Genomic DNA, 27,983 nt, shown 5'->3' on the forward strand with positions numbered 1-27,983 from the left:
TAAAATTTAGATACATAGTTGTTACGGAGCGATCATTAACCTCGGTTTTGAGAAGCGTGCGAACGAAGACTACGTAGGCAGAAGGGAAAGAGGTACTCATACGGAGCCGAACATGTATTATGTCTTTTGAGAATTTAGCTTTTCCGTTTTTTGGATCTTGTATTTACAAGTCCAACGATCGGACATTTCTGAATGTACGTTTTGTAAACTTTTGCAGCATAGGGCTTTCGAGTAGTGCTTATAGGGCAAATGACTGAGGAGTTGAGAAACTTTTTGGAGCTTAGTCTCCCTAAAATTAAGGAAGGTAAGAAGCCTAAGTTCAGCTTAGGAGTTGCTGATGTAGTGACCCGAACTTTTCCATGTTTATATATATTAATTGAGATTGATATTTACATGATTAAATGTTTCCAACATGTTAAGCAATCAAACTTGTTAAGACTTGATTAATTGAAATATGTTTCATATAGACAATTGACCACCCAAGTTGACAGGTGATTCACGAACGTTAAAACTTGTAAAAATTAAATGATGACATATATATGGATATATATATAGTTAACATGATACTATGATAAGTAAACATATCATTAAGTATATTAACAATGAACTACATATGTAAAAACAAGACTACTAACTTAATGATTTTTAAACGAGACATATATGTAACGATTATCGTTGTACAGACATTTAATGTATATATATCATATTAAGAGATATTCATACATGATAATATCATGATAATATAATAATTTAAAATCTCATTTGATATTATAAACATTGGGTTAACAACAATTAACAAGATCGTTAACCTAAAGGTTTCAAAACAACACTTACATGTAACAACTAACGATGACTTAACGACTCAGTTAAAATGTATATACATGTAGTGTTTTAATATGTATTTATACACTTTTGAAAGACTTCAATACACTTATCAAAATACTTCTACTTAACAAAAATGCTTACAATTACATCCTCGTTCAGTTTCATCAACAATTCTACTCGTATGCACCCGTATTCGTACTCGTACAATACACAGCTTTTAGATGTATGTACTATTGGTATATACACTCCAATGATCTGCTCTTAGCAGCCCATGTGAGTCACCTAACATATGTGGGAACCATCATTTGGCAACTAGCATGAAATATCTCATAAAATTACAAAAATATGAGTAATCATTCATGACTTATTTACATGAAAACAAAATTACATATCCTTTATATCTAATCCATACACCAACGATCAAAAACACCTACAAACACTTTCATTCTTCAATTTTCTTCATCTAATTGATCTCTCTCAAGTTCTATCTTCAAGTTCTAAGTGTTCTTCATATATTCTACAAGTTCTAGTTACATAAAATCAAGAATACTTTCAAGTTTGCTAGCTCACTTCCAATCTTGTAAGGTGATCATCTAACCTCAAGAAATCTTTGTTTCTTACAGTAGGTTATCATTCTAATACAAGGTAATAATCATATTCAAACTTTGGTTCAATTTCTATAACTATAACAATCTTATTTCAAGTGATGATCTTACTTGAACTTGTTTTCGTGTCATGATTCTGCTTCAAGAACTTCGAGCCATCCAAGGATCCGTTGAAGCTAGATCCATTTTTCTCTTTTCCAGTAGGTTTATCCAAGGAACTTAAGGTAGTAATGATGTTCATAACATCATTCGATTCATACATATAAAGCTATCTTATTCGAAGGTTTAAACTTGTAATCACTAGAACATAGTTTAGTTAATTCTAAACTTGTTCGCAAACAAAAGTTAATCCTTCTAACTTGACTTTTAAAATCAACTAAACACATGTTCTATATCTATATGATATGCTAACTTAATGATTTAAAACCTGGAAACACGAAAAACACCGTAAAACCGGATTTACGCCGTCGTAGTAACACCGCGGGCTGTTTTGGGTTAGTTAATTAAAAACTATGATAAACTTTGATTTAAAAGTTGTTATTCTGGGAAAATGATTTTTATTATGAACATGAAACTATATCCAAAAATTATGGTTAAACTCAAAGTGGAAGTATGTTTTATAAAATGGTCATCTAGACGTCGTTCTTTCGACTGAAATGACTACCTTTACAAAAACGACTTGTAACTTATTTTTCCGACTATAAACCTATACTTTTTCTGTTTAGATTCATAAAATATAGTTCAATATGAAACCATAGCAATTTGATTCACTCAAAACGGATTTAAAATTAAGAAGTTATGGGTAAAACAAGATTGGATAATTTTTCTCATTTTAGCTACGTGAAAATTGGTAACAAATCTATTCCAACCATAACTTAATTAACTTGTATTGTATATTATGTAATCTTGAGATACCATAGACACGTATACAATGTTTCGACCTATCATGTCGACACATCTATATATATTTCGGAACAACCATAGACACTCTATATGTGAATGTTGGAGTTAGCTATACAGGGTTGAGGTTGATTTCAAAATATATATAGTTTGAGTTGTGATCAATACTGAGATAGGTATACACTGGGTCGTGGATTGATTCAAGATAATATTTATCGATTTATTTCTGTACATCTAACTGTGGACAACTAGTTGTAGGTTACTAACGAGGACAGCTGACTTAATAAACTTAAAACATCAAAATATATTAAAAGTGTTGTAAATATATTTTGAACATACTTTGATATATATGTATATATTGTTATAGGTTCGTGAATCAACCAGTGGCCAAGTCTTACTTCCCGACGAAGTAAAAATCTGTGAAAGTGAGTTATAGTCCCACTTTTAAAATCTAATATTTTTGGGATGAGAATACATGCAGGTTTTATAAATGATTTACAAAATAGACACAAGTACGTGAAACTACATTCTATGGTTGAATTATCGAAATCGAATATGCCCCTTTTTATTAAGTCTGGTAATCTAAGAATTAGGGAACAGACACCCTAATTGACGCGAATCCTAAAGATAGATCTATTGGGTCTAACAAACCCCATCCAAAGTACCGGATGCTTTAGTACTTCGAAATTTATATCATATCCGAAGGGTGTCCCGGAATGATGGGGATATTCTTATATATGCATCTTGTTAATGTCGGTTACCAGGTGTTCACCATATGAATGATTTTTATCTCTATGTATGGGATGTGTATTGAAATATGAAATCTTGTGGTCTATTGTTACGATTTGATATATATAGGTTAAACCTATAACTCACCAACATTTTTGTTGACGTTTTAAGCATGTTTATTCTCAGGTGATTATTAAGAGCTTCCGCTGTCGCATACTTAAATAAGGACGAGATTTGGAGTCCATGCTTGTATGATATTGTGTAAAAACTGCATTCAAGAAACTTATTTTGTTGTAACATATTTGTATTGTAAACCATTATGTAATGGTCGTGTGTAAACAGGATATTTTAGATTATCATTATTTGATAATCTACGTAAAGCTTTTTAAACCTTTATTGATGAAATAAAGGTTATGGTTTGTTTTAAAATGAATGCAGTCTTTGAAAAACGTCTCATATAGAGGTCAAAACCTCGCAACGAAATCAATTAATATGGAACGTTTTTAATCAATAAGAACGGGACATTTCAGTTGGTATCCGAGCGTTGGTCTTAGAGAACCAGAATTTTGCATTAGTGTGTCTTATCTAGTTTGTTAGGATGCATTAGTGAGTCTGGACTTCGACCGTGTTTACTTGAAAAATGATTGCTTAACAAATTTTGTTGGAAACTATATATTTTTTAACATGTGAATATTATGTGATATATTAATCTCTTAACGCGTTTGATATTATGTGATAGATGTCTACCTCTAGAACAAGTCCCATTGACTCACCTAATAATAATGAAGAGTCAAATGTAAATTGGAATGATTCGTGGACTGATTCACAAGTTCCCGAAGAGGAACCGGAAGAAGAGTCGGAACCGGAAGAAGAATCGGAACCGGAAGAAGAATCGGAACTGGATGAAGATAGAACCGGTGGGGGAAATAATAAAACGGTTAAGTAAAAGAAAATCCTCAACCAACCGACCAAGGTTAATTATGGCTAATGGTGTTTCCGCCAAGGAAGCAAAATATTGGGAGGATTACCAATTCTCCGATGAATCGGATTCCGACGAGAATTCCGATGATGTTATAGAAATTACCCCAACTGAATTTAAAAAGGCAAAAGAAAATAATAAGGGAAAGGGCATAAAAATAGAGAAATCTAATTTCAACCCCGATGAACTTTATATGTATCGTCAACCCCCGAAGTCCTTAAGTTGTAACAATGACCCGGTAACCTCTAAACCACCAGGTTTTTCTAAACCAATGTGGATAACGACGGCTCGTATTAGGGGAACATCATATATCCCTAGAAACTTGGCAAAACGAACCAAAACTGAAGAAGAAGAAATAAGCGAGTCGGAATAAGATAGTTGTATTCGTGTGGTGTAATATAAGTAATATAGTGTGCTTATGCTTTATGATATATGTAAAAATTGCTTGTATTAATAAGTATTTTTTTATGAATCTAACTCTTGTCTATTTTACAGTATAAAAACACAAAATGGATAGACAACCCAATATTTTAAGAGACCTACCCAGAGACATGATTGATGAAATCTTGTCTAGAGTCGGTCAGAATTCTTCGGCACAACTATTTAAGGCGAGATCAGTTTGTAAGACATTCGAAGAACGTTCCAAGAATGCCTTGGTTTATAAAAGGCTTTCGTTCGAAAGATGGGGGATATCACATTGGGAAATCCATAAGTTACGATGTGTTTACTTTGACGCATATATTGCGGGGAACCCAAATGCTATTTTACGCAATGGGTTAAGAAATTATTTTGACTCAATATATCCGAATATTGGACTTCGTGACTTAGAAAAAGCGGCTAACATGCAACATAAAGAAGCATGTTATGCTTACGGATTAGTAATGTTCGCTTCTCACCAAAGTGAGAACAAGAACATCGGCCTACAACTATTAAACAAAACGTTCCCACAAGTGACGGAGTCGGTAATTGGGGTAAGAAATGAGGTTTTTAGATTGTTACGGGACTGTTGGACATTACGTAACCCTCGTTCCTTTGACGACGTTACAACACGCTGTCTTATCTACGGCCATAACGGTTATGTTCCACAAGACCAAGGATGGGAAGTAATCCGAGTAAAACCAGAATGCATGACTTGTTTCTGGACGTATGAATTACGTGTCTTTATTGCCTTTGCTGAACGACTTGTGTACTAGCTAGAATTATCTTCACAACCATCTTGTATCAAATTTATTGTGTGCTATATTTCATGCTATATGTAAAATAAGCGGTATTGTAAGTTTGTAAAATATTGTGTAAAAGTTTGAACGCAAAATATTATTATAATCAGTTTTTCATATAGAATTGTAGTAGTTGAATTGTATATTAGCTACTAAGTATGAACTTAACGGGTAGGTACTACCCGAATTTAAACTTATAAAACGCTAATATGAAGAAAAAGCTTTTATAAATGAGTTCATATTATGCTACGAAATACTATTAACTACTCTTAATATTCTGTATGATTAACTTGTTCCATTTGACTATTTGAAGGAAATGGCACCGACTACTCGACACACCGTGAATATGAATGAAGAGGAATTCCGTACTTTTCTAGCTTCAAACATAGCCGCAGTACAGGCTGCGCTACATACCAACAATAACCTTAGATCTAGCAGTACAGGAAATCATGTAGGATGCACCTACAAAGAATTCACTGCCTGCAAACCTTTGGAATTTGATGGAACCGAAGGACCGATCGGATTGAAACGGTGGACCGAAAAGGTCGAATCGGTGTTTGCCATAAGTAAGTGTACTGAAGAGGACAAAGTGAAGTACGCTACGCATACCTTTACAGGATCTGCGTTAACATGGTGGAATACCTATCTAGAGCAAGTGGGACAAGACGATGCGTACGCACTACCGTGGTCAGCATTCAAGCACTTGATGAACGAGAAGTACCGTCCCAAAACCGAGGTCAATAAGCTCAAGACAGAACTTAGAGGGTTACGAACCCAAGGATTTGATATTACCACGTACGAAAGACGATTCACAGAATTGTGCCTATTGTGTCCGGGAGCATTCGAAGATGAGGAAGAGAAGATCGACGCGTTTGTGAAAGGATTACCGGAAAGAATCCAAGAAGATATAAGTTCACACGAGCCCGCCTCCATACAACAGGCATGTAGAATGGCTCACAAACTAGTGAACCAGATTGAAGAAAGAATTAAAGAACAGACTGCTGAAGAGGCCAATGTGAAGCAAGTCAAAAGAAAGTGGGAGGAAAACGGTGATAAGAATCACCAATACAACAACAACAGCAATTACAACAATAATCGCAACAATTATCCCAACAATCGCAACATCAATCGCAACTACAACAAACGGCCCAACAACAACAACAACAACAACAACAACAACAGCAGCTACAACAATCATCCCAACAACAATAATAACCGCAACAACAACAACAACAATCAGAAGCAGCTATGCCAAAGGTGTGAAAAGTATCACTCGGGGTTCTGCACCAAATTTTGTAACAAGTGTAACAGAAATGGTCATAGCGCGGCGAAGTGTGAGGTCTACGGACCAGGGGTTAACAGAACGAAAGGAACAAATGGTGTCGGAACGAGTAATGGCGGAGCAAGTAGTGTCAGAGCAAGTTATGCCAATGTAGTTTGTTATAAATGTGGAAAACCGGGCCACATTATTAGAAATTGCCCGAACCAGGAGAACACGAATGGACAAGGCCGCGGAAGAGTTTTCAATATTAATGCGGCAGAGGCACAGGAAGACCCGGAACTTGTTACGGGTACGTTTCTTATTGACAATAAATCTGCTTACGTTTTATTTGATTCGGGTGCGGATAGAAGCTATATGAGTAGAGATTTTTGTGCTAAATTAAGTTGTCCATTGACGCCTTTGGATAGTAAATTTTTACTCGAATTAGCAAATGGTAAATTAATTTCAGCAGATAATATATGTCGGAATCGAGAAATTAAACTGGTTAGCGAAACATTTAAGATTGATTTGATACCAGTAGAGTTAGGGAGTTTTGATGTGATAATCGGTATGGACTGGTTGAAAGAAGTGAAAGCAGAGATCGTTTGTTACAAAAATGCAATTCGCATTATACGAGAAAAAGGAAAACCCTTAATGGTGTACGGAGAAAAGGGCAACACGAAGCTACATCTTATTAGTAATTTGAAGGCACAAAAACTAATAAGAAAAGGTTGCTATGCTGTTCTAGCACACGTCGAGAAAGTACAAACTGAAGAAAAGAGCATCAATGATGTTCCCATTGCAAAAGAATTTCCCGATGTATTTCCGAAAGAATTACCGGGATTACCCCCACATCGATCCGTTGAATTTCAAATAGATCTTGTACCAGGAGCTGCACCAATAGCTCGTGCTCCTTACAGACTCGCACCCAGCGAGATGAAAGAACTGCAAAGCCAATTACAAGAACTTTTAGAGCGTGGTTTCATTCGACCAAGCACATCACCGTGGGGAGCTCCTGTTTTGTTTGTCAAGAAGAAAGATGGTACATTCAGGTTGTGTATCGACTACCGAGAGTTGAACAAACTTACCATCAAGAACCGCTACCCACTACCGAGAATCGACGACTTATTTGATCAACTACAAGGCTCGTCTGTTTATTCAAAGATTGACTTACGTTCCGGGTATCATCAAATGCGGGTGAAAGAAGATGATATTCCAAAGACTGCTTTTAGAACACGTTACGGTCATTATGAGTTTATGGTCATGCCATTTGGTTTAACTAATGCACCAGCTGTGTTCATGGACCTTATGAACCGAGTGTGTGGACCATACCTTGACAAGTTTGTCATTGTTTTCATTGATGACATACTTATTTACTCAAAGAATGACCAAGAACACGGTGAACATTTGAGAAAGGTGTTAGAAGTATTGAGGAAGGAAGAATTGTACGCTAAGTTTTCAAAGTGTGCATTTTGGTTGGAAGAAGTTCAATTCCTCGGTCACATAGTGAACAAAGAAGGTATTAAGGTGGATCCGGCAAAGATAGAAACTGTTGAAAAGTGGGAAACCCCGAAAACTCCGAAACACATACGCCAGTTTTTAGGACTAGCTGGTTACTACAGAAGGTTCATCCAAGACTTTTCCAGAATAGCAAAACCCTTGACTGCATTAACGCATAAAGGGAAGAAATTTGAATGGAATGATGAACAAGAGAAAGCGTTTCAGTTATTGAAGAAAAAGCTAACTACGGCACCTATATTGTCATTGCCTGAAGGGAATGATGATTTTGTGATTTATTGTGACGCATCAAAGCAAGGTCTCGGTTGTGTATTAATGCAACGAACGAAGGTGATTGCTTATGCGTCTAGACAATTGAAGATTCACGAACAAAATTATACGACGCATGATTTGGAATTAGGCGCGGTTGTTTTTGCATTAAAGACTTGGAGGCACTACTTATATGGGGTTAAAAGTATTATATATACTGACCACAAAAGTCTTCAACACATATTTAATCAGAAACAACTGAATATGAGGCAGCGTAGGTGGATTGAATTATTGAATGATTACGACTTTGAGATTCGTTACCACCCGGGGAAGGCAAATGTGGTAGCCGATGCCTTGAGCAGGAAGGACAGAGAACCCATTCGAGTAAAATCTATGAATATAATGATTCATAATAACCTTACTACTCAAATAAAGGAGGCGCAACAAGGAGTTTTAAAAATGGGAAATTTAAAGGATGAAATACCCAAAGGATCGGAGAAGCATCTTAATATTCGGGAAGACGGAACCCGGTATAGGGCTGAAAGGATTTGGGTACCAAAATTTGGAGATATGAGAGAAATGGTACTTAGAGAAGCTCATAAAACCAGATACTCAATACATCCTGGAACGGGGAAGATGTACAAGGATCTCAAGAAACATTTTTGGTGGCCGGGTATGAAAGCCGATGTTGCTAAATACGTAGGAGAATGTTCGACGTGTTCTAAGGTCAAAGCTGAGCATCAGAAACCATCAGGTCTACTTCAACAACCCGAAATCCCGGAATAGAAATGGGAAAACATTACCATGGATTTCATCACTAAATTGCCAAGGACTGCAAGTGGTTTTGATACTATTTGGGTAATAGTTGATCGTCTCACCAAATCAGCACACTTCCTGCCAATAAGAGAAGATGACAAGATGGAGAAGTTAGCACGACTGTATTTGAAGGAAGTCGTCTCCAGACATGGAATACCAATCTCTATTATCTCTAATAGGGATGGCAGATTTATTTCAAGATTCTGGCAGACATTACAGCAAGCATTAGGAACTCGTCTAGACATGAGTACTGCCTATCATCCACAAACTGATGGGCAGAGCGAAAGGACGATACAAACGCTTGAAGACATGCTACGAGCATGTGTTATTGATTTCGGAAATAGTTGGGATCGACATCTACCGTTAGCAGAATTTTCCTACAACAACAGCTACCATTCAAGCATTGAGATGGCACCGTTTGAAGCACTTTATGGTAGAAAGTGCAGGTCTCCGATTTGTTGGAGTGAAATAGGGGATAGACAGATTACGGGTCCGGAGATTATACAAGAAACTACCGAGAAGATCATCCAAATTCAACAACGGTTGAAAACCGCCCAAAGTCGACAAAAGAGCTACGCTGACATTAAAAGAAAAGATATAGAATTTGAAATTGGAGAGATGGTCATGCTTAAAGTTGCACCTTGGAAAGGCGTTGTTCGATTTGGTAAACGAGGGAAATTAAATCCAAGGTTTATTGGACCATTCAAGATTATTGATCGTGTCGGACCAGTAGCTTACCGACTTGAGTTACCTCAACAACTCGCGGCTGTACATAACACTTTCCACGTCTCGAATTTGAAGAAATGTTTTGCTAAAGAAGATCTCACTATTCCGTTAGATGAAATCCAAATCAACGAAAAACTTCAATTCATCGAAGAACCGGTCGAAATAATGGATCGTGAGGTTAAAAGACTTAAGCAAAACAAGATACCAATTGTTAAGGTTCGATGGAATGCTCGTAGAGGACCCGAGTTCACCTGGGAGCGTGAAGATCAGATGAAGAAGAAATACCCGCATCTATTTCCAGAAGATTCGTCAACACCTTCAACAGCTTAAAATTTCGGGACGAAATTTATTTAACGGGTAGGTACTGTAGTGACCCGAACTTTTCCATGTTTATATATATTAATTGAGATTGATATTTACATGATTAAATGTTTTCAACATTTTAAGCAATCAAACTTGTTAAGACTTGATTAATTGAAATATGTTTCATATAGACAATTGACCACCCAAGTTGACAGGTGATTCACGAACGTTAAAACTTGTAAAAATTATATGATGACATATATATGGATATATATATAGTTAACATGATACTATGATAAGTAAACATATCATTAAGTATATTAACAATGAACTACATATGTAAAAACAAGACTACTAACTTAATGATTTTTAAACGAGACATATATGTAACGATTATCGTTGTACAGACATTTAATGTATATATATCATATTAAGAGATATTCATACATGATAATATCATGATAATATAATAATTTAAAATCTCATTTGATATTATAAACATTGGGTTAACAACAATTAACAAGATCGTTAACCTAAAGGTTTCAAAACAACACTTACATGTAACGACTAACGATGACTTAACGACTCAGTTAAAATGTATATACATGTAGTGTTTTAATATGTATTTATACACTTTTGAAAGACTTAAATACACTTATCAAAATACTTCTACTTAACAAAAATGCTTACAATTACATCCTCGTTCAGTTTCATCAACAATTCTACTCGTATGCACCCGTATTCGTACTCGTACAATACACAGCTTTTAGATGTATGTACTATTGGTATATACACTCCAATGATCAGCTCTTAGCAGCCCATGTGAGTCACCTAATACATGTGGGAACCATCATTTGGCAACTAGCATGAAATATCTCATAAAATTACAAAAATATGAGTAATCATTCATGACTTATTTACATGAAAACAAAATTACATATCCTTTATATCTAATCCATACACCAACGACCAAAAACACCTACAAACACTTTCATTCTTCAATTTTCTTCATCTAATTGATCTCTCTCAAGTTCTATCTTCAAGTTCTAAGTGTTCTTCATATATTCTACAAGTTCTAGTTACATAAAATCAAGAATACTTTCAAGTTTGCTAGCTCACTTCCAATCTTGTAAGGTGATCATCCAACCTCAAGAAATCTTTGTTTCTTACAGTAGGTTATCATTCTAATACAAGGTAATAATCATATTCAAACTTTGGTTCAATTTCTATAACTATAACAATCTTATTTCAAGTGATGATCTTACTTGAACTTGTTTTCGTGTCATGATTCTGCTTCAAGAACTTCGAGCCATCCAAGGATCCGTTGAAGCTAGATCCATTTTTCTCTTTTCCAGTAGGTTTATCCAAGGAACTTAAGGTAGTAATGATGTTCATAACATCATTCGATTCATACATATAAAGCTATCTTATTCGAAGGTTTAAACTTGTAATCACTAGAACATAGTTTAGTTAATTCTAAACTTGTTCGCAAACAAAAGTTAATCATTCTAACTTGACTTTTAAAATCAACTAAACACATGTTCTATATCTATATGATATGCTAACTTAATGATTTAAAACCTGGAAACACGAAAAACACCGTAAAACCGGATTTACGCCGTCGTAGTAACACCGCGGGCTGTTTTGGGTTAGTTAATTAAAAACTATGATAAACTTTGATTTAAAAGTTGTTATTCTGGGAAAATGATTTTTATTATGAACATGAAACTATATCCAAAAATTATGGTTAAACTCAAAGTGGAAGTATGTTTTATAAAATGGTCATCTAGACGTCGTTCTTTCGACTGAAATGACTATCTTTACAAAAACGACTTGTAACTTATTTTTCCGACTATAAACCTATACTTTTTCTGTTTATATTCATAAAATATAGTTCAATATGAAACCATAGCAATTTGATTCACTCAAAACGGATTTAAAATGAAGAAGTTATGGGTAAAACAAGATTGGATAATTTTTCTCATTTTAGCTACGTGAAAATTGGTAACAAATCTATTCCAACCATAACTTAATCAACTTGTATTGTATATTATGTAATCTTGAGATACCATAGACACGTATACAATGTTTCAACCTATCATGTCGACACTGTAGTGAACCGAACTTTTCCATGTTTATATATATTAATTGAGATTGATATTTACATGATTAAATGTTTCCAACATGTTAAGCAATCAAACTTGTTAAGACTTGATTAATTGAAATATGTTTCATATAGACAATTGACCACCCAAGTTGACCGGTGATTCACGAACGTTAAAACTTGTAAAAACTATATGATGACATATATATGGATATATATATATAGTTAACATGATACTATGATAAGTAAACATATCATTAAGTATATTAACAATGAACTACATATGTAAAAACAAGACTACTAACTTAATGATTTTTAAACGAGACATATATGTAACGATTATCGTTGTAAAGACATTTAATGTATATATATCATATTAAGAGATATTCATACATGATAATATCATGATAATATAATAATTTAAAATCTCATTTGATATTATAAACATTGGGTTAACAACATTTAACAAGATCGTTAACCTAAAGGTTTCAAAACAACACTTACATGTAACGACTAACGATGACTTAACGACTCAGTTAAAATGTATATACATGTAGTGTTTTAATATGTATTTATACACTTTTGAAAGACTTCAATACACTTATCAAAATACTTCTACTTAACAAAAATGCTTACAATTACATCCTCGTTCAGTTTCATCAACAATTCTACTCGTATGCACCCGTATTCGTACTCGTACAATACACAGCTTTTAGATGTATGTACTATTGGTATATACACTCCAATGATCAGCTCTTAGCAGCCCATGTGAGTCACCTAACACATGTGGGAACCATCATTTGGAAACTAGCATGAAATATCTCATAAAATTACAAAAATATGAGTAATCATTCATGACTTATTTACATGAAAACAAAATTACATATCCTTTATATCTAATCCATACACCAACGACCAAAAACACCTACAAACACTTTCATTCTTCAATTTTCTTCATTTAATTGATCTCTCTCAAGTTCTATCTTCAAGTTCTAAGTGTTCTTCATAAATTCCAAAAGTTCTAGTTTCATAAAATCAAGAATACTTTCAAGTTTGCTAGCTCACTTCCAATCTTGTAAGGTGATCATCCAACCTCAATAAATCTTTGTTTCTTACAGTAGGTTATCATTCTAATACAAGGTAATAATCATATTCAAACTTTGGTTCAATTTCTATAACTATAACAATCTTATTTCAAGTGATGATCTTACTTGAACTTGTTTTCGTGTCATGATTCTGCTTCAAGAACTTCGAGCCATCCAAGGATCCATTGAAGCTAGATCCATTTTTCTCTTTTCCAGTAGGTTTATCCAAGGAACTTAAGGTAGTAATGATGTTCATAAAATCATTCGATTTATACATATAAAGCTATCTTATTCGAAGGTTTAAACTTGTAATCACTAGAACATAGTTTAGTTAATTCTAAACTTGTTCGCAAACAAAAGTTAATCCTTCTAACTTGACTTTTAAAATAAACTAAACACATGTTCTATATCTATATGATATGCTAACTTAATAATTTAAAACCTGGAAACACGAAAAACATCGTAAAACCGGATTTACGCCGTCGTAGTAACACCGCGGGCTGTTTTGGGTTAGTTAATTAAAAACTATGATAAACTTTGATTTAAAAGTTGTTATTCTGAGAAAATGATTTTTATTATGAACATGAAACTATATCCAAAAATTATGGTTAAACTCAAAGTGGAAGTATGTTTTCTAAAATGGTCATTTATACGTCGTTCTTTCGACTGAAATGACTACCTTTACAAAAATGACTTGTAACTTATTTTTCCGACTATAAACCTATACTTTTTCTGTTTAGATTCATAAAATAGGGTTCAATATGAAACCATAGCAATTTGATTCACTCAAAACGGATTTAAAATGAAGAAGTTATGGGTAAAACAAGATTGGATAATTTTTCTCATTTTAGCTACGTGAAAATTGGTAACAAATCTATTCCAACCATAACTTAATCAACTTGTATTGTATATTATGTAATCTTGAGATACCATAGACACGTATACAATGTTTCGACCTATCATGTCGACACATCTATATATATTTCGGAACAACCATAGACACTCTATATGTGAATGTTGGAGTTAGCTATACAGGGTTGAGGTTGATTCCAAAATATATATAGTTTGAGTTGTGATCAATACTGAGATACGTATACACTGGGTCGTGGATTGATTCAAGATAATATTTATCGATTTATTTCTGTACATCTAACTGTGGACAACTAGTTATAGGTTACTAACGAGGACAGCTGACTTAATAAACTTAAAACATCAAAATATATTAAAAGTGTTGTAAATATATTTTGAACATACTTTAATATATATGTATATATTGTTATAGGTTCGTGAATCAACAGTGGCCAAGTCTTACTTCCCGACGAAGTAAAAATTTGTGAAAGTGAGTTATAGTCCCACTTTTAAAATCTAATATTTTTGGGATGAGAATACATGCAGGTTTTATAAATGATTTACAAAATAGACACAAGTACGTGAAACTACATTCTATGGTTGAATTATCGAAATCGAATATGCCCCTTTTTATTAAGTCTGGTAATCTAAGAATTAGGGAACAGACACCCTAATTGATGCGAATCCTAAAGATAGATCTATTGGGCTTAACAAACCCCATCCAAAGTACCGGATGCTTTAGTACTTCGAAATTTATATCATATCCGAAGAGTGTCCCGGAATGATGGGGATATTCTTATATATGCATCTTGTTAATGTCGGTTACCAGGTGTTCACCATATGAATGATTTTTATCTCTATGTATGGGATGTGTATTGAAATATGAAATCTTGTGGTCTATTATTATGATTTGATATATATAGGTTAAACCTAAAACTCACCAACATTTTTGTTGACGTTTTAAGCATGTTTATTCTCAGGTGATTATTAAGAGCTTCCGCTGTCGCATACTTAAATAAGGACGAGATTTGAAGTCCATGCTTGTATGATATTGTGTAAAAACTGCATTCAAGAAACTTATTTTATTGTAACATATTTGTATTGTAAACCATTATGTAATGGTCGTGTGTAAACAGGTTATTTTAGATTATCATTATTTGATAATCTACGTAAAGCTTTTTAAACCTTTATTGATGAAATAAAGGTTATGATTTGTTTTAAAATGAATGCAGTCTTTGAAAAACGTCTCATATAGAGGTCAAAACCTCGCAACGAAATCAATTAATATGGAACGTTTTTAATCAATAAGAACGGGACATTTCAGTTGGTATCCGAGCGTTGGTCTTAGAGAACCAGAATTTTTCATTAGTGTGTCTTATCGAGTTTGTTAGGATGCATTAGTGAGTCTGGACTTCGACCGTGTTTACTTGAAAAATGATTGCTTAACAAATTTTGTTGGAAACTATATATTTTTAACATGTGAATATTATGTGATATATTAATCTCTTAACGCGTTTGATATTATGTGATAGATGTCTACCTCTAGAACAAGTCCCATTGACTCACCTAATAATAATGAAGAGTCAAATGTAAATTGGAATGATTCGTGGACTGATTCACAAGTTCCCGAAGAGGAACCGGAAGAAGAGTCAGAACCGGAAGAAGAATCGGAACCGGAAGAAGAATCGGAACCGGATGAAGAAATAGAACCGGTGGGGGAAATAATAAAACGGTTAAGTAAAAGAAAATCCTCAACCAACCGACCAAGGTTAATTATGGTCAATGGTGTTTCCGCCAAGGAAGCAAAATATTGGGAGGATTACCAATTCTCCGATGAATCGGATTCCGACGAGAATTCCGATGATGTTATAGAAATTACCCCAACTGAATTTAAAAAGGCAAAAGAAAATAATAAGGGAAAGGGCATAAAAATAGAGAAATCTAATTCCAACCCCGATGAACTTTATATGTATCGTCAACCCCCGAAGTCCTTAAGTTGTAACAATGACCCGGGAACCTCTAAACCACCAGGTTTTTCTAAACCAATGTGGACAACGACGGCTCGTATTAGGGGAACATCATATATCCCTAGAAACTTGGCAAAACGAACCAAAACCGAAGAAGAAGAAACGAGCGAGTCGGAATAAGATAGTTGTATTCGTGTGGTGTAATATATGTAATATAGTGTTCGTATGCTTTATGATATATGTAAAAATTGCTTGTATTAATAAGTATTTTTTTATGAATCTAACTCTTGTCTATTTTACAGTTTAAAAACACAAAATGGATAGACAACCCAATATTTTAAGAGACCTACCCGGAGACATGATTGATGAAATCTTGTCTAGAGTCGGCCAGAATTCCTCGGCACAACTATTTAAGGCGAGATCAGTTTGTAAGACATTGGAAAAACGTTCCAATAATGTCTTGGTTTATAAGAGACTTTCGTTTGAAAGATGGGGGATATCACATTGGGAAACCCATAAGTTACGATGTGTTTACTTTGACGCATATATTGCGGGGAACCCAAATGCTATTTTACGCAACGGGTTAAGAAATTATTTTGACTCAATATATCCGAATATTGGACTTCGTGATTTAGAAAAAGCGGCTAACATGCAACATAAAGAAGCATGTTATGCTTACGGATTAGTAATGTTCTCTTCTCACCAAAGTGAGAACAAGAACATCGGGCTACAACTATTAAACAAAACGTTTCCACAAGTGACGGAGTCGGTAATTGGGGTAAGAAATGAGGTTTTTAGATTATTACGGGACTGTTGGACATTACGTAACCCTCGTCCCTTTGACGACGTTACAACACGCTGTCTTATCAACGGCCATAACGGTTATGTTGCACAAGACCAAGGATGGGAAGTAGTCCTAGTAAAACCAGAATGCATGACTTGTTTCTGGACGTATGAATTACGTGTCTTTATTGCCTTTGCTGAACGACTTGTGTACTAGCTAGAATTATCTTCACAACTATCTTGTATCAAAGTTATTGTGTGCTATATTTCATGCTTTATGTAAAATAAGCGGTATTGTAAGTTTGTAAAATATTGTGTAAAAGTTTGAACGCGAAATATTATTATAATCAGTTTTTTATATAGAATTGTAGTAGTTGAATTGTATATTAGCTACTAAGTATGAACTTAACGGGTAGGTACTACCCGAATTTAAACTTATAAAACGCTAATATGAAGAAAAAGCTTTTATAAATGAGTTCATATTATGCTACGAAATACTATTAACTACTCTTAATATTCTGTATGATTAACTTGTTCCATTTAACTATTTTGAAGGAAATGGCACCGACTACTCGACACACCGTGAATATGAATGAAGAGGAATTCCGAACTTTTCTAGCTTCAAACATAGCCGCAGTACAGGCTGCGCTACATACCAACAATAACCTTGGATCTAGCAGTACAGGAAATCGTGTAGGATGCACCTACAAAGAATTCACTGCCTGCAAACCTTTGGAATTTGATGGAACCGAAGGACCGATCGGATTGAAACGGTGGACCGAGAAGGTTGAATCGGTGTTTGCCATAAGTAAGTGTACTGAAGAGGACAAAGTGAAGTACGCTACGCATACCTTCACAGGTTCTACGTTAACATGGTGGAATACCTATCTAGAGCAAGTGGGACAAGACGATGCGTACGCGCTACCGTGGTCAGCATTCAAGCACTTGATGAACGAGAAGTACCGTCCCAGAACCGAGGTCAATAAGCTCAAGACAGAACTTAGAGGGTTACGAACCCAAGGATTTGATATTACCACGTACGAAAGACGATTCACAGAATTGTGCCTATTGTGTCCGGGAGCATTCGAAGATGAGGAAGAGAAGATCGACGCGTTTGTGAAAGGATTACCGGAAAGAATCCAAGAAGATATAAGTTCACACGAGCCCGCCTCCATACAACAGGCATGTAGAATGGCTCACAAACTCGTGAACCAAATTGAAGAAAGAATTAAAGAACGGACTGCTGAAGAGGCCAATGTGAAGCAAGTCAAAAGAAAGTGGGAGGAAAACGGTGATAAGAATCACCAATACAACAACAACAGCAATTACAACAATAATCGCAACAATTATCCCAACAATCGCAACATCAATCGCAACTACAACAAACGGCCCAACAACAACAACAACAACAGCAACTACAACAATCATCCCAACAACAATAATAACCGCAACAACAACAACAATCAGAAGCAGCTATGCCAAAGGTGTGAAAAGAATCACTCGGGGTTCTGCACCAAATTTTGCAACAAGTGTAAAAGAAATGGTCATAGCGCGGCGAAGTGTGAGGTCTACGGACCAGGGGTTAATAGAACGAAAGGAACAAATGGTGTCGGAACGAGTAATGGCGGAGCAAGTAGTGTCGGAGCAAGTTATGCCAATGTAGTTTGTTATAAATGTGGAAAACCAGGCCACATTATTAGAAATTGCCCGAACCAGGAGAACACGAATGGACAAGACCGTGGAAGAGTTTTCAATATTAATGCGGTAGAGGCACAGGAAGACCCGGAGCTTGTTACGGGTACGTTTCTTATTGACAATAAATCTGCTTACGTTTTATTTGATTCGGGTGCGGATAGAAGCTATATGAGTAGAGATTTTTGTGCTAAATTAAGTTGTCCATTGACGCCTTTGGATAGTAAATTTTTACTCGAATTAGCAAATGGTAAATTAATTTCAGCAGATAATATATGTCGGAATCGAGAAATTAAACTGGTTAGCGAAACATTTAAGATTGATTTGATACCAGTAGAGTTAGGGAGTTTTGATGTAATAATCGGTATGGACTGGTTGAAAGAAGTGAAAGCGGAGATCGTTTGTTACAAAAATGCAATTCGCATTATACGAGAAAAAGGAAAACCCTTAATGGTGTACGGAGAAAAGGGCAACACGAAGCTACATCTTATTAGTAATTTGAAGGCACAAAAACTAATAAGAAAAGGTTGCTATGCTGTTCTAGCACACGTCGAGAAAGTACAAACTGAAGAAAAGAACATCAATGATGTTCCCATTGCAAAAGAATTTCCCGATGTATTTCCGAAAGAATTACCGGGATTACCCCCACATCGATCCGTTGAATTTCAAATAGATCTTGTACCAGGAGCTGCACCAATAGCTCGTGCTCCTTACAGACTCGCACCCAGCGAGATGAAAGAACTGCAAAGCCAATTACAAGAACTTTTAGAGCGTGGTTTCATTCGACCAAGCACATCACCGTGGGGAGCTCCTGTTTTGTTTGTCAAGAAGAAAGATGGTACATTCAGGTTGTGTATCGACTACCGAGAGTTGAACAAACTTACCATCAAGAACCGCTACCCACTACCGAGAATCGACGACTTATTTGATCAACTACAAGGCTCGTCTGTTTATTCAAAGATTGACTTACGTTCCGGGTATCATCAAATGCGGGTGAAAGAAGATGATATTCCAAATACTGCTTTCAGAACACGTTACGGTCATTACGAGTTTATGGTCATGCCGTTTGGTTTAACTAATGCACCAGCTGTGTTCATGGACCTTATGAACCGAGTGTGTGGACCATACCTTGACAAGTTTGTCATTGTTTTCATTGATGACATACTTATTTACTCAAAGAATGACCAAGAACACGGTGAACATTTGAGAAAGGTGTTAGAAGTATTGAGGAAGGAAGAATTGTACGCTAAGTTTTCAAAGTGTGCATTTTGGTTGGAAGAAGTTCAATTCCTCGGTCACATAGTGAACAAAGAAGGTATTAAGGTGGATCCGACAAAGATAGAAACTGTTGAAAAGTGGGAAACCCCGAAAACTCCGAAACACATACGCCAGTTTTTAGGACTAGCTGGTTACTACAGAAGGTTCATCCAAGACTTTTCCAGAATAGCAAAACCCTTGACTGCATTAACGCATAAAGGGAAGAAATTTGAATGGAAGGATGAACAAGAGAAAGCGTTTCAGTTATTGAAGAAAAAGCTAACTACGACACCTATATTGTCATTGCCTGAAGGGAATGATGATTTTGTGATTTATTGTGACGCATCAAAGCAAGGTCTCGGTTGTGTATTAATGCAACGAACGAAGGTGATTGCTTATGCGTCTAGACAATTGAAGATTCACGAGCAAAATTATACGACGCATGATTTGGAATTAGGCGCGGTTGTTTTTGCATTAAAGACTTGGAGGCACTACTTATATGGGGTCAAAAGTATTATATATACCGACCACAAAAGTCTTCAACACATATTTAATCAGAAACAACTGAATATGAGGCAGCGTAGGTGGATTGAATTATTGAATGATTACGACTTTGAGATTCGTTACCACCCGGGGAAGGCAAATGTGGTAGCCGATGCCTTGAGCAGGAAGGACAGAGAACCCATTCGAGTAAAATCTATGAATATAATGATTCATAATAACCTTACTACTCAAATAAAGGAGGCGCAACAAGGAGTTTTAAAAGAGGGAAATTTAAAGGATGAAATACCCAAAGGATCGGAGAAGCATCTTAATATTCGAGCAGACGGAACCCGGTATAGGGCTGAAAGGATTTGGGTACCAAAATTTGGAGATATGAGAGAAATGGTACTTAGAGAAGCTCATAAAACCAGATACTCAATACATCCAGGAACGGGGAAGATGTACAAGGATCTCAAGAAACATTTTTGGTGGCCGGGTATGAAAGCCGATGTTGCTAAATACGTAGGAGAATGTTTGACGTGTTCTAAGGTCAAAGCTGAGCATCAGAAACCATCAGGTCTACTTCAACAACCCGAAATCCCGGAATGGAAATGGGAAAACATTACCATGGATTTCATCACTAAATTGCCAAGGACTGCAAGTGGTTTTGATACTATTTGGGTAATAGTTGATCGTCTCACCAAATCAGCACACTTCCTACCAATAAGAGAAGATGACAAGATGGAGAAGTTAGCACGACTGTATATGAAGGAAGTCGTCTCCAGACATGGAATACCAATCTCTATTATCTCTGATAGGGATGGCAGATTTATTTCAAGATTCTGGCAGACATTACAGCAAGCATTAGGAACTCGTTTAGACATGAGTACTGCCTATCATCCACAAACTGATGGGCAGAGCGAAAGGACGATACAAACGCTTGAAGACATGCTACGAGCATGTGTTATTGATTTCGGAAACAGTTGGGATCGACATCTACCATTAGCAGAATTTTCCTACAACAACAGCTACCATTCAAGCATTGAGATGGCGCCATTTGAAGCACTTTATGGTAGAAAGTGCAGGTCTCCGATTTGTTGGAGTGAAGTGGGGGATAGACAGATTACGGGTCCGGAGATTATACAAGAAACTACCGAGAAGATCATCCAAATTCAACAACGGTTGAAAACCGCCCAAAGTCGACAAAAGAGCTACGCTGACATTAAAAGAAAAGATATAGAATTTGAAATTGGAGAGATGGTCATGCTTAAAGTTGCACCTTGGAAAGGCGTTGTTCGATTTGGTAAACGAGGGAAATTAAATCCAAGGTATATTGGACCATTCAAGATTATTGATCGTATCGGACCAGTAGCTTACCGACTAGAGTTACCTCAACAACTCGCGGCTGTACATAACACTTTCCACGTCTTGAATTTAAAGAAATGTTTTGCTAAAGAAGATCTCACTATTCCGTTAGATGAAATCCAAATCAACGAAAAACTTCAATTCATCGAAGAACCCGTCGAAATAATGGATCGTGAGGTTAAAAGACTTAAGCAAAACAAGATACCAATTGTTAAGGTTCGATGGAATGCTCGTAGAGGACCCGAGTTCACCTGGGAGCGTGAAGATCAGATGAAGAAGAAATACCCGCATCTATTTCCAGAAGATTCGTCAACACCTTCAACAGCTTAAAATTTCGGGACGAAATTTATTTAACGGGTAGGTACTGTAGTGAACCGAACTTTTCCATGTTTATATATATTAATTGAGATTGATATTTACATGATTAAATGTTTCCAACATGTTAAGCAATCAAACTTGTTAAGACTTGATTAATTGAAATATGTTTCATATAGACAATTGACCACCCAAGTTGACCGGTGATTCACGAACGTTAAAACTTGTAAAAACTATATGATGACATATATATGGATATATATATATAGTTAACATGATACTATGATAAGTAAACATATCATTAAGTATATTAACAATGAACTACATATGTAAAAACAAGACTACTAACTTAATGATTTTTAAACGAGACATATATGTAACGATTATCGTTGTAAAGACATTTAATGTATATATATCATATTAAGAGATATTCATACATGATAATATCATGATAATATAATAATTTAAAATCTCATTTGATATTATAAACATTGGGTTAACAACATTTAACAAGATCGTTAACCTAAAGGTTTCAAAACAACACTTACATGTAACGACTAACGATGACTTAACGACTCAGTTAAAATGTATATACATGTAGTGTTTTAATATGTATTTATACACTTTTGAAAGACTTCAATACACTTATCAAAATACTTCTACTTAACAAAAATGCTTACAATTACATCCTCGTTCAGTTTCATCAACAATTCTACTCGTATGCACCCGTATTCGTACTCGTACAATACACAGCTTTTAGATGTATGTACTATTGGTATATACACTCCAATGATCAGCTCTTAGCAGCCCATGTGAGTCACCTAACACATGTGGGAACCATCATTTGGAAACTAGCATGAAATATCTCATAAAATTACAAAAATATGAGTAATCATTCATGACTTATTTACATGAAAACAAAATTACATATCCTTTATATCTAATCCATACACCAACGACCAAAAACACCTACAAACACTTTCATTCTTCAATTTTCTTCATTTAATTGATCTCTCTCAAGTTCTATCTTCAAGTTCTAAGTGTTCTTCATAAATTCCAAAAGTTCTAGTTTCATAAAATCAAGAATACTTTCAAGTTTGCTAGCTCACTTCCAATCTTGTAAGGTGATCATCCAACCTCAAGAAATCTTTGTTTCTTACAGTAGGTTATCATTCTAATACAAGGTAATAATCATATTCAAACTTTGGTTCAATTTCTATAACTATAACAATCTTATTTCAAGTGATGATCTTACTTGAACTTGTTTTCGTGTCATGATTCTGCTTCAAGAACTTCGAGCCATCCAAGGATCCATTGAAGCTAGATCCATTTTTCTCTTTTCCAGTAGGTTTATCCAAGGAACTTAAGGTAGTAATGATGTTCATAACATCATTCGATTTATACATATAAAGCTATCTTATTCGAAGGTTTAAACTTGTAATCACTAGAACATAGTTTAGTTAATTCTAAACTTGTTCGCAAACAAAAGTTAATCCTTCTAACTTGACTTTTAAAATAAACTAAACACATGTTCTATATCTATATGATATGCTAACTTAATAATTTAAAACCTGGAAACACGAAAAACATCGTAAAACCGGATTTACGCCGTCGTAGTAACACCGCGGGCTGTTTTGGGTTAGTTAATTAAAAACTATGATAAACTTTGATTTAAAAGTTGTTATTCTGAGAAAATGATTTTTATTATGAACATGAAACTATATCCAAAAATTATGGTTAAACTCAAAGTGGAAGTATGTTTTCTAAAATGGTCATTTATACGTCGTTCTTTCGACTGAAATGACTACCTTTACAAAAATGACTTGTAACTTATTTTTCCGACTATAAACCTATACTTTTTCTGTTTAGATTCATAAAATAGGGTTCAATATGAAACCATAGCAATTTGATTCACTCAAAACGGATTTAAAATGAAGAAGTTATGGGTAAAACAAGATTGGATAATTTTTCTCATTTTAGCTACGTGAAAATTGGTAACAAATCTATTCCAACCATAACTTAATCAACTTGTATTGTATATTATGTAATCTTGAGATACCATAGACACGTATACAATGTTTCGACCTATCATGTCGACACATCTATATATATTTCGGAACAACCATAGACACTCTATATGTGAATGTTGGAGTTAGCTATACAGGGTTGAGGTTGATTCCAAAATATATATAGTTTGAGTTGTGATCAATACTGAGATACGTATACACTGGGTCGTGGATTGATTCAAGATAATATTTATCGATTTATTTCTGTACATCTAACTGTGGACAACTAGTTATAGGTTACTAACGAGGACAGCTGACTTAATAAACTTAAAACATCAAAATATATTAAAAGTGTTGTAAATATATTTTGAACATACTTTAATATATATGTATATATTGTTATAGGTTCGTGAATCAACAGTGGCCAAGTCTTACTTCCCGACGAAGTAAAAATTTGTGAAAGTGAGTTATAGTCCCACTTTTAAAATCTAATATTTTTGGGATGAGAATACATGCAGGTTTTATAAATGATTTACAAAATAGACACAAGTACGTGAAACTACATTCTATGGTTGAATTATCGAAATCGAATATGCCCCTTTTTATTAAGTCTGGTAATCTAAGAATTAGGGAACAGACACCCTAATTGATGCGAATCCTAAAGATAGATCTATTGGGCTTAACAAACCCCATCCAAAGTACCGGATGCTTTAGTACTTCGAAATTTATATCATATCCGAAGAGTGTCCCGGAATGATGGGGATATTCTTATATATGCATCTTGTTAATGTCGGTTACCAGGTGTTCACCATATGAATGATTTTTATCTCTATGTATGGGATGTGTATTGAAATATGAAATCTTGTGGTCTATTATTATGATTTGATATATATAGGTTAAACCTAAAACTCACCAACATTTTTGTTGACGTTTTAAGCATGTTTATTCTCAGGTGATTATTAAGAGCTTCCGTTGTCGCATACTTAAATAAGGACGAGATTTGAAGTCCATGCTTGTATGATATTGTGTAAAAACTGCATTCAAGAAACTTATTTTATTGTAACATATTTGTATTGTAAACCATTATGTAATGGTCGTGTGTAAACAGGTTATTTTAGATTATCATTATTTGATAATCTACGTAAAGCTTTTTAAACCTTTATTGATGAAATAAAGGTTATGATTTGTTTTAAAATGAATGCAGTCTTTGAAAAACGTCTCATATAGAGGTCAAAACCTCGCAACGAAATCAATTAATATGGAACGTTTTTAATCAATAAGAACGGGACATTTCAGACACATCTATATATATTTCGGAACAACCATAGACACTCTATATGTGAATGTTGGAGTTAGCTATACAGGGTTGAGGTTGATTCCAAAATATATATAGTTTGAGTTGTGATCAATACTGAGATACGTATACACTGGGTCGTGGATTGATTCAAGATAATATTTATCGATATATTTATGTACATCTAACTGTGGACAACTAGTTGTAGGTTACTAACGAGGACAGCTGACTTAATAAACTTAAAACATCAAAATATATTAAAAGTGTTGTAAATATATTTTGAACATACTTTGATATATATGTATATATTGTTATAGGTTCGTGAATCAACCAGTGGCCAAGTCTTACTTCCCGACGAAGTAAAAATCTGTGAAAGTGAGTTATAGTCCCACTTTTAAAATCTAATATTTTTGGGATGAGAATACATGCAGGTTTTATAAATGATTTACAAAATAGACACAAGTACGTGAAACTACATTCTATGGTTGAATTATCGAAATCGAATATGCCCCTTTTTATTAAGTCTGGTAATCTAAGAATTAGGGAACAGACACCCTAATTGACGCGAATCCTAAAGATAGATCTATTGGGCCTAACAAACCCCATCCAAAGTACCGGATGCTTTAGTACTTCGAAATTTATATCATATCCGAAGGGTGTCCCGGAATGATGGGGATATTCTTATATATGCATCTTGTTAATGTCGGTTACCAGGTGTTCACCATATGAATGATTTTTATCTCTATGTATGGGATGTGTATTGAAATATGAAATCTTGTGGTCTATTGTTACGATTTGATATATATAGGTTAAACCTATAACTCACCAACATTTTTGTTGACGTTTTAAGCATGTTTATTCTCAGGTGATTATTAAGAGCTTCCGCTGTCGCATACTTAAATAAGGACGAGATTTGGAGTCCATGCTTGTATGATATTGTGTAAAAACTGCATTCAAGAAACTTATTTTGTTGTAACATATTTGTATTGTAAACCATTATGTAATGGTCGTGTGTAAACAGGATATTTTAGATTATCATTATTTGATAATCTACGTAAAGCTTTTTAAACCTTTATTGATGAAATAAAGGTTATGGTTTGTTTTAAAATGAATGCAGTCTTTGAAAAACGTCTCATATAGAGGTCAAAACCTCGCAACGAAATCAATTAATATGGAACGTTTTTAATCAATAAGAACGGGACATTTCAGCTGATCCCAAAATTGGATCTCATATATATGAAGAAACTAAAATTCCATGTCAAAGTAATGAGTCTGTTCTCGAGCTCATTCGTGGTGTTCGTTTGCATTTCGATAGGTTTATCGAAAATCTCAAGGTTCGGGTTATTTTCATGTTGATTTATTGTAAATATTATGGAGTTTTTTACTAGCTGCTTTCATTGAATGATTTTGTACATTTATATAGCCTGGTGATTTGGAGAAAGCTCAACTTGGTCTGGGCCACAGTTACAGTAGGGCAAAGGTTAAATTTAATGTCAATCTTGTTGATAATATGGTCATTCAAGCGATCTTTCTTCTTGATACTCTTGATAAAGATGTCAATTCATTTTCTATGAGAGTCAGGTTTGTTTGCTACCCTGGTTGGCTGGTTCTCAGTTTTTGTTTCATTGTAGAATTGTGTCATTTGTCACGATGTTTGTTAATCTGGTCTCTAATTGGTCTACTCCTTTTATGGGCAGGGAATGGTACTCTTGGCATTTTCCCGAGCTGGCAAAGATTGTTAATGACAACTATTTATATGCTAAACTTGCAAAGTATATTGACAACAAGTCGGAGTTATCTGAAGATAAATTGCCGGGCCTAATAGATATAATTGGTGATGAAGATAAAGCAAAGGAAGTAATAGAAGCTGCCAAAGCATCCATGGGTATGTTCACATTTACTTTCTTTATGTTACAAAGGAAATAACATTTTTAGAGCCTTAGAGGTGATATTTTCAACTCGTCTACTTATGAATGGGACTATAATTATTTTGTAATGAGTTAAATGGGTTCCATAGATAAGATAAATAAGAATGAATTGGGTTGATAGTATATCGCTTACATTATATTCTAAATGCATAAAATCTACGATGCTAAACTTCTATTCAGAAGGTTATATTATTATTGATATAATATAATATTATATTTAATTTAATATTTAATTTAATTATAAATGACATATCTATATCTACATTGGTTATAAAAATAGTAAACTTTTTGGCGTGTAAGAGTTTTTGGGTCAACAAAAAATTTGATGCAACCCATTTTGATTGTACCATGACCTGACCTTACCAAAATTGCCCCAATTTTACCATCAAGTTCATATTTTTTTATAAAGTGTTCCTGTTGTTTAGGTCAAGATTTGTCACCGGTTGACTTGATCAACGTGAAGATGTTTGCACAGAAGGTAATGGACCTTGCTGAGTACAGGAAGAATCTGTACGATTACCTTGTTTCTAAGATGAGTGACATAGCACCTAATTTGGCTGCATTGATCGGTGAAGTTGTTGGGGCCCGTTTAATATCTCATGCTGGTAGCCTTACAAATCTTGCTAAGTGCCCTTCTTCCACCCTTCAAATCCTTGGTGCTGAAAAGGCGCTTTTTAGGTCTCTTTTACTTTCTTGATGCATTTTTTATTTTACTGTAACAAACTGC

The 27,983-nt window shown here is 34.8% G+C and overlaps 1 protein-coding gene across 1 annotated transcript; it reads left to right on the plus strand.

The window, feature by feature from the left end:
• Positions 1 to 249: 249 nt before the first annotated feature.
• LOC139859015 (nucleolar protein 56-like) lies at positions 250 to 27,953 on the plus strand. The gene is made up of 6 exons (XM_071847837.1): positions 250 to 339; positions 3,575 to 3,602; positions 26,571 to 26,662; positions 26,752 to 26,909; positions 27,026 to 27,213; positions 27,682 to 27,953. The coding sequence occupies exons 1-6, from the start codon at positions 250 to 252 to the stop codon at positions 27,951 to 27,953; spliced, it is 828 nt and encodes a 275-aa protein (XP_071703938.1).
• The last annotated feature ends 30 nt before the right edge of the window (positions 27,954 to 27,983 follow it).

This window comes from Rutidosis leptorrhynchoides, chromosome 7 (assembly GCF_046630445.1).
Source record: "Rutidosis leptorrhynchoides isolate AG116_Rl617_1_P2 chromosome 7, CSIRO_AGI_Rlap_v1, whole genome shotgun sequence".
Classification (NCBI taxonomy): domain Eukaryota; kingdom Viridiplantae; phylum Streptophyta; class Magnoliopsida; order Asterales; family Asteraceae; genus Rutidosis; species Rutidosis leptorrhynchoides.

Coding starts and splice junctions, on each gene's coding strand:
- LOC139859015 (XM_071847837.1), top strand. CDS start 250: ATGACTGAGGAGTTGAGAAACTTTTTGGAGCTTAGTCTCCCTAAAATT. Junction 3,603..26,570: donor ATTTCAGTTGGTATCCGAGC/GTTGGTCTTAGA, acceptor ATATATATGAAG/AAACTAAAATTCCATGTCAA. Junction 27,214..27,681: donor AGCTGCCAAAGCATCCATGG/GTATGTTCACAT, acceptor CCTGTTGTTTAG/GTCAAGATTTGTCACCGGTT.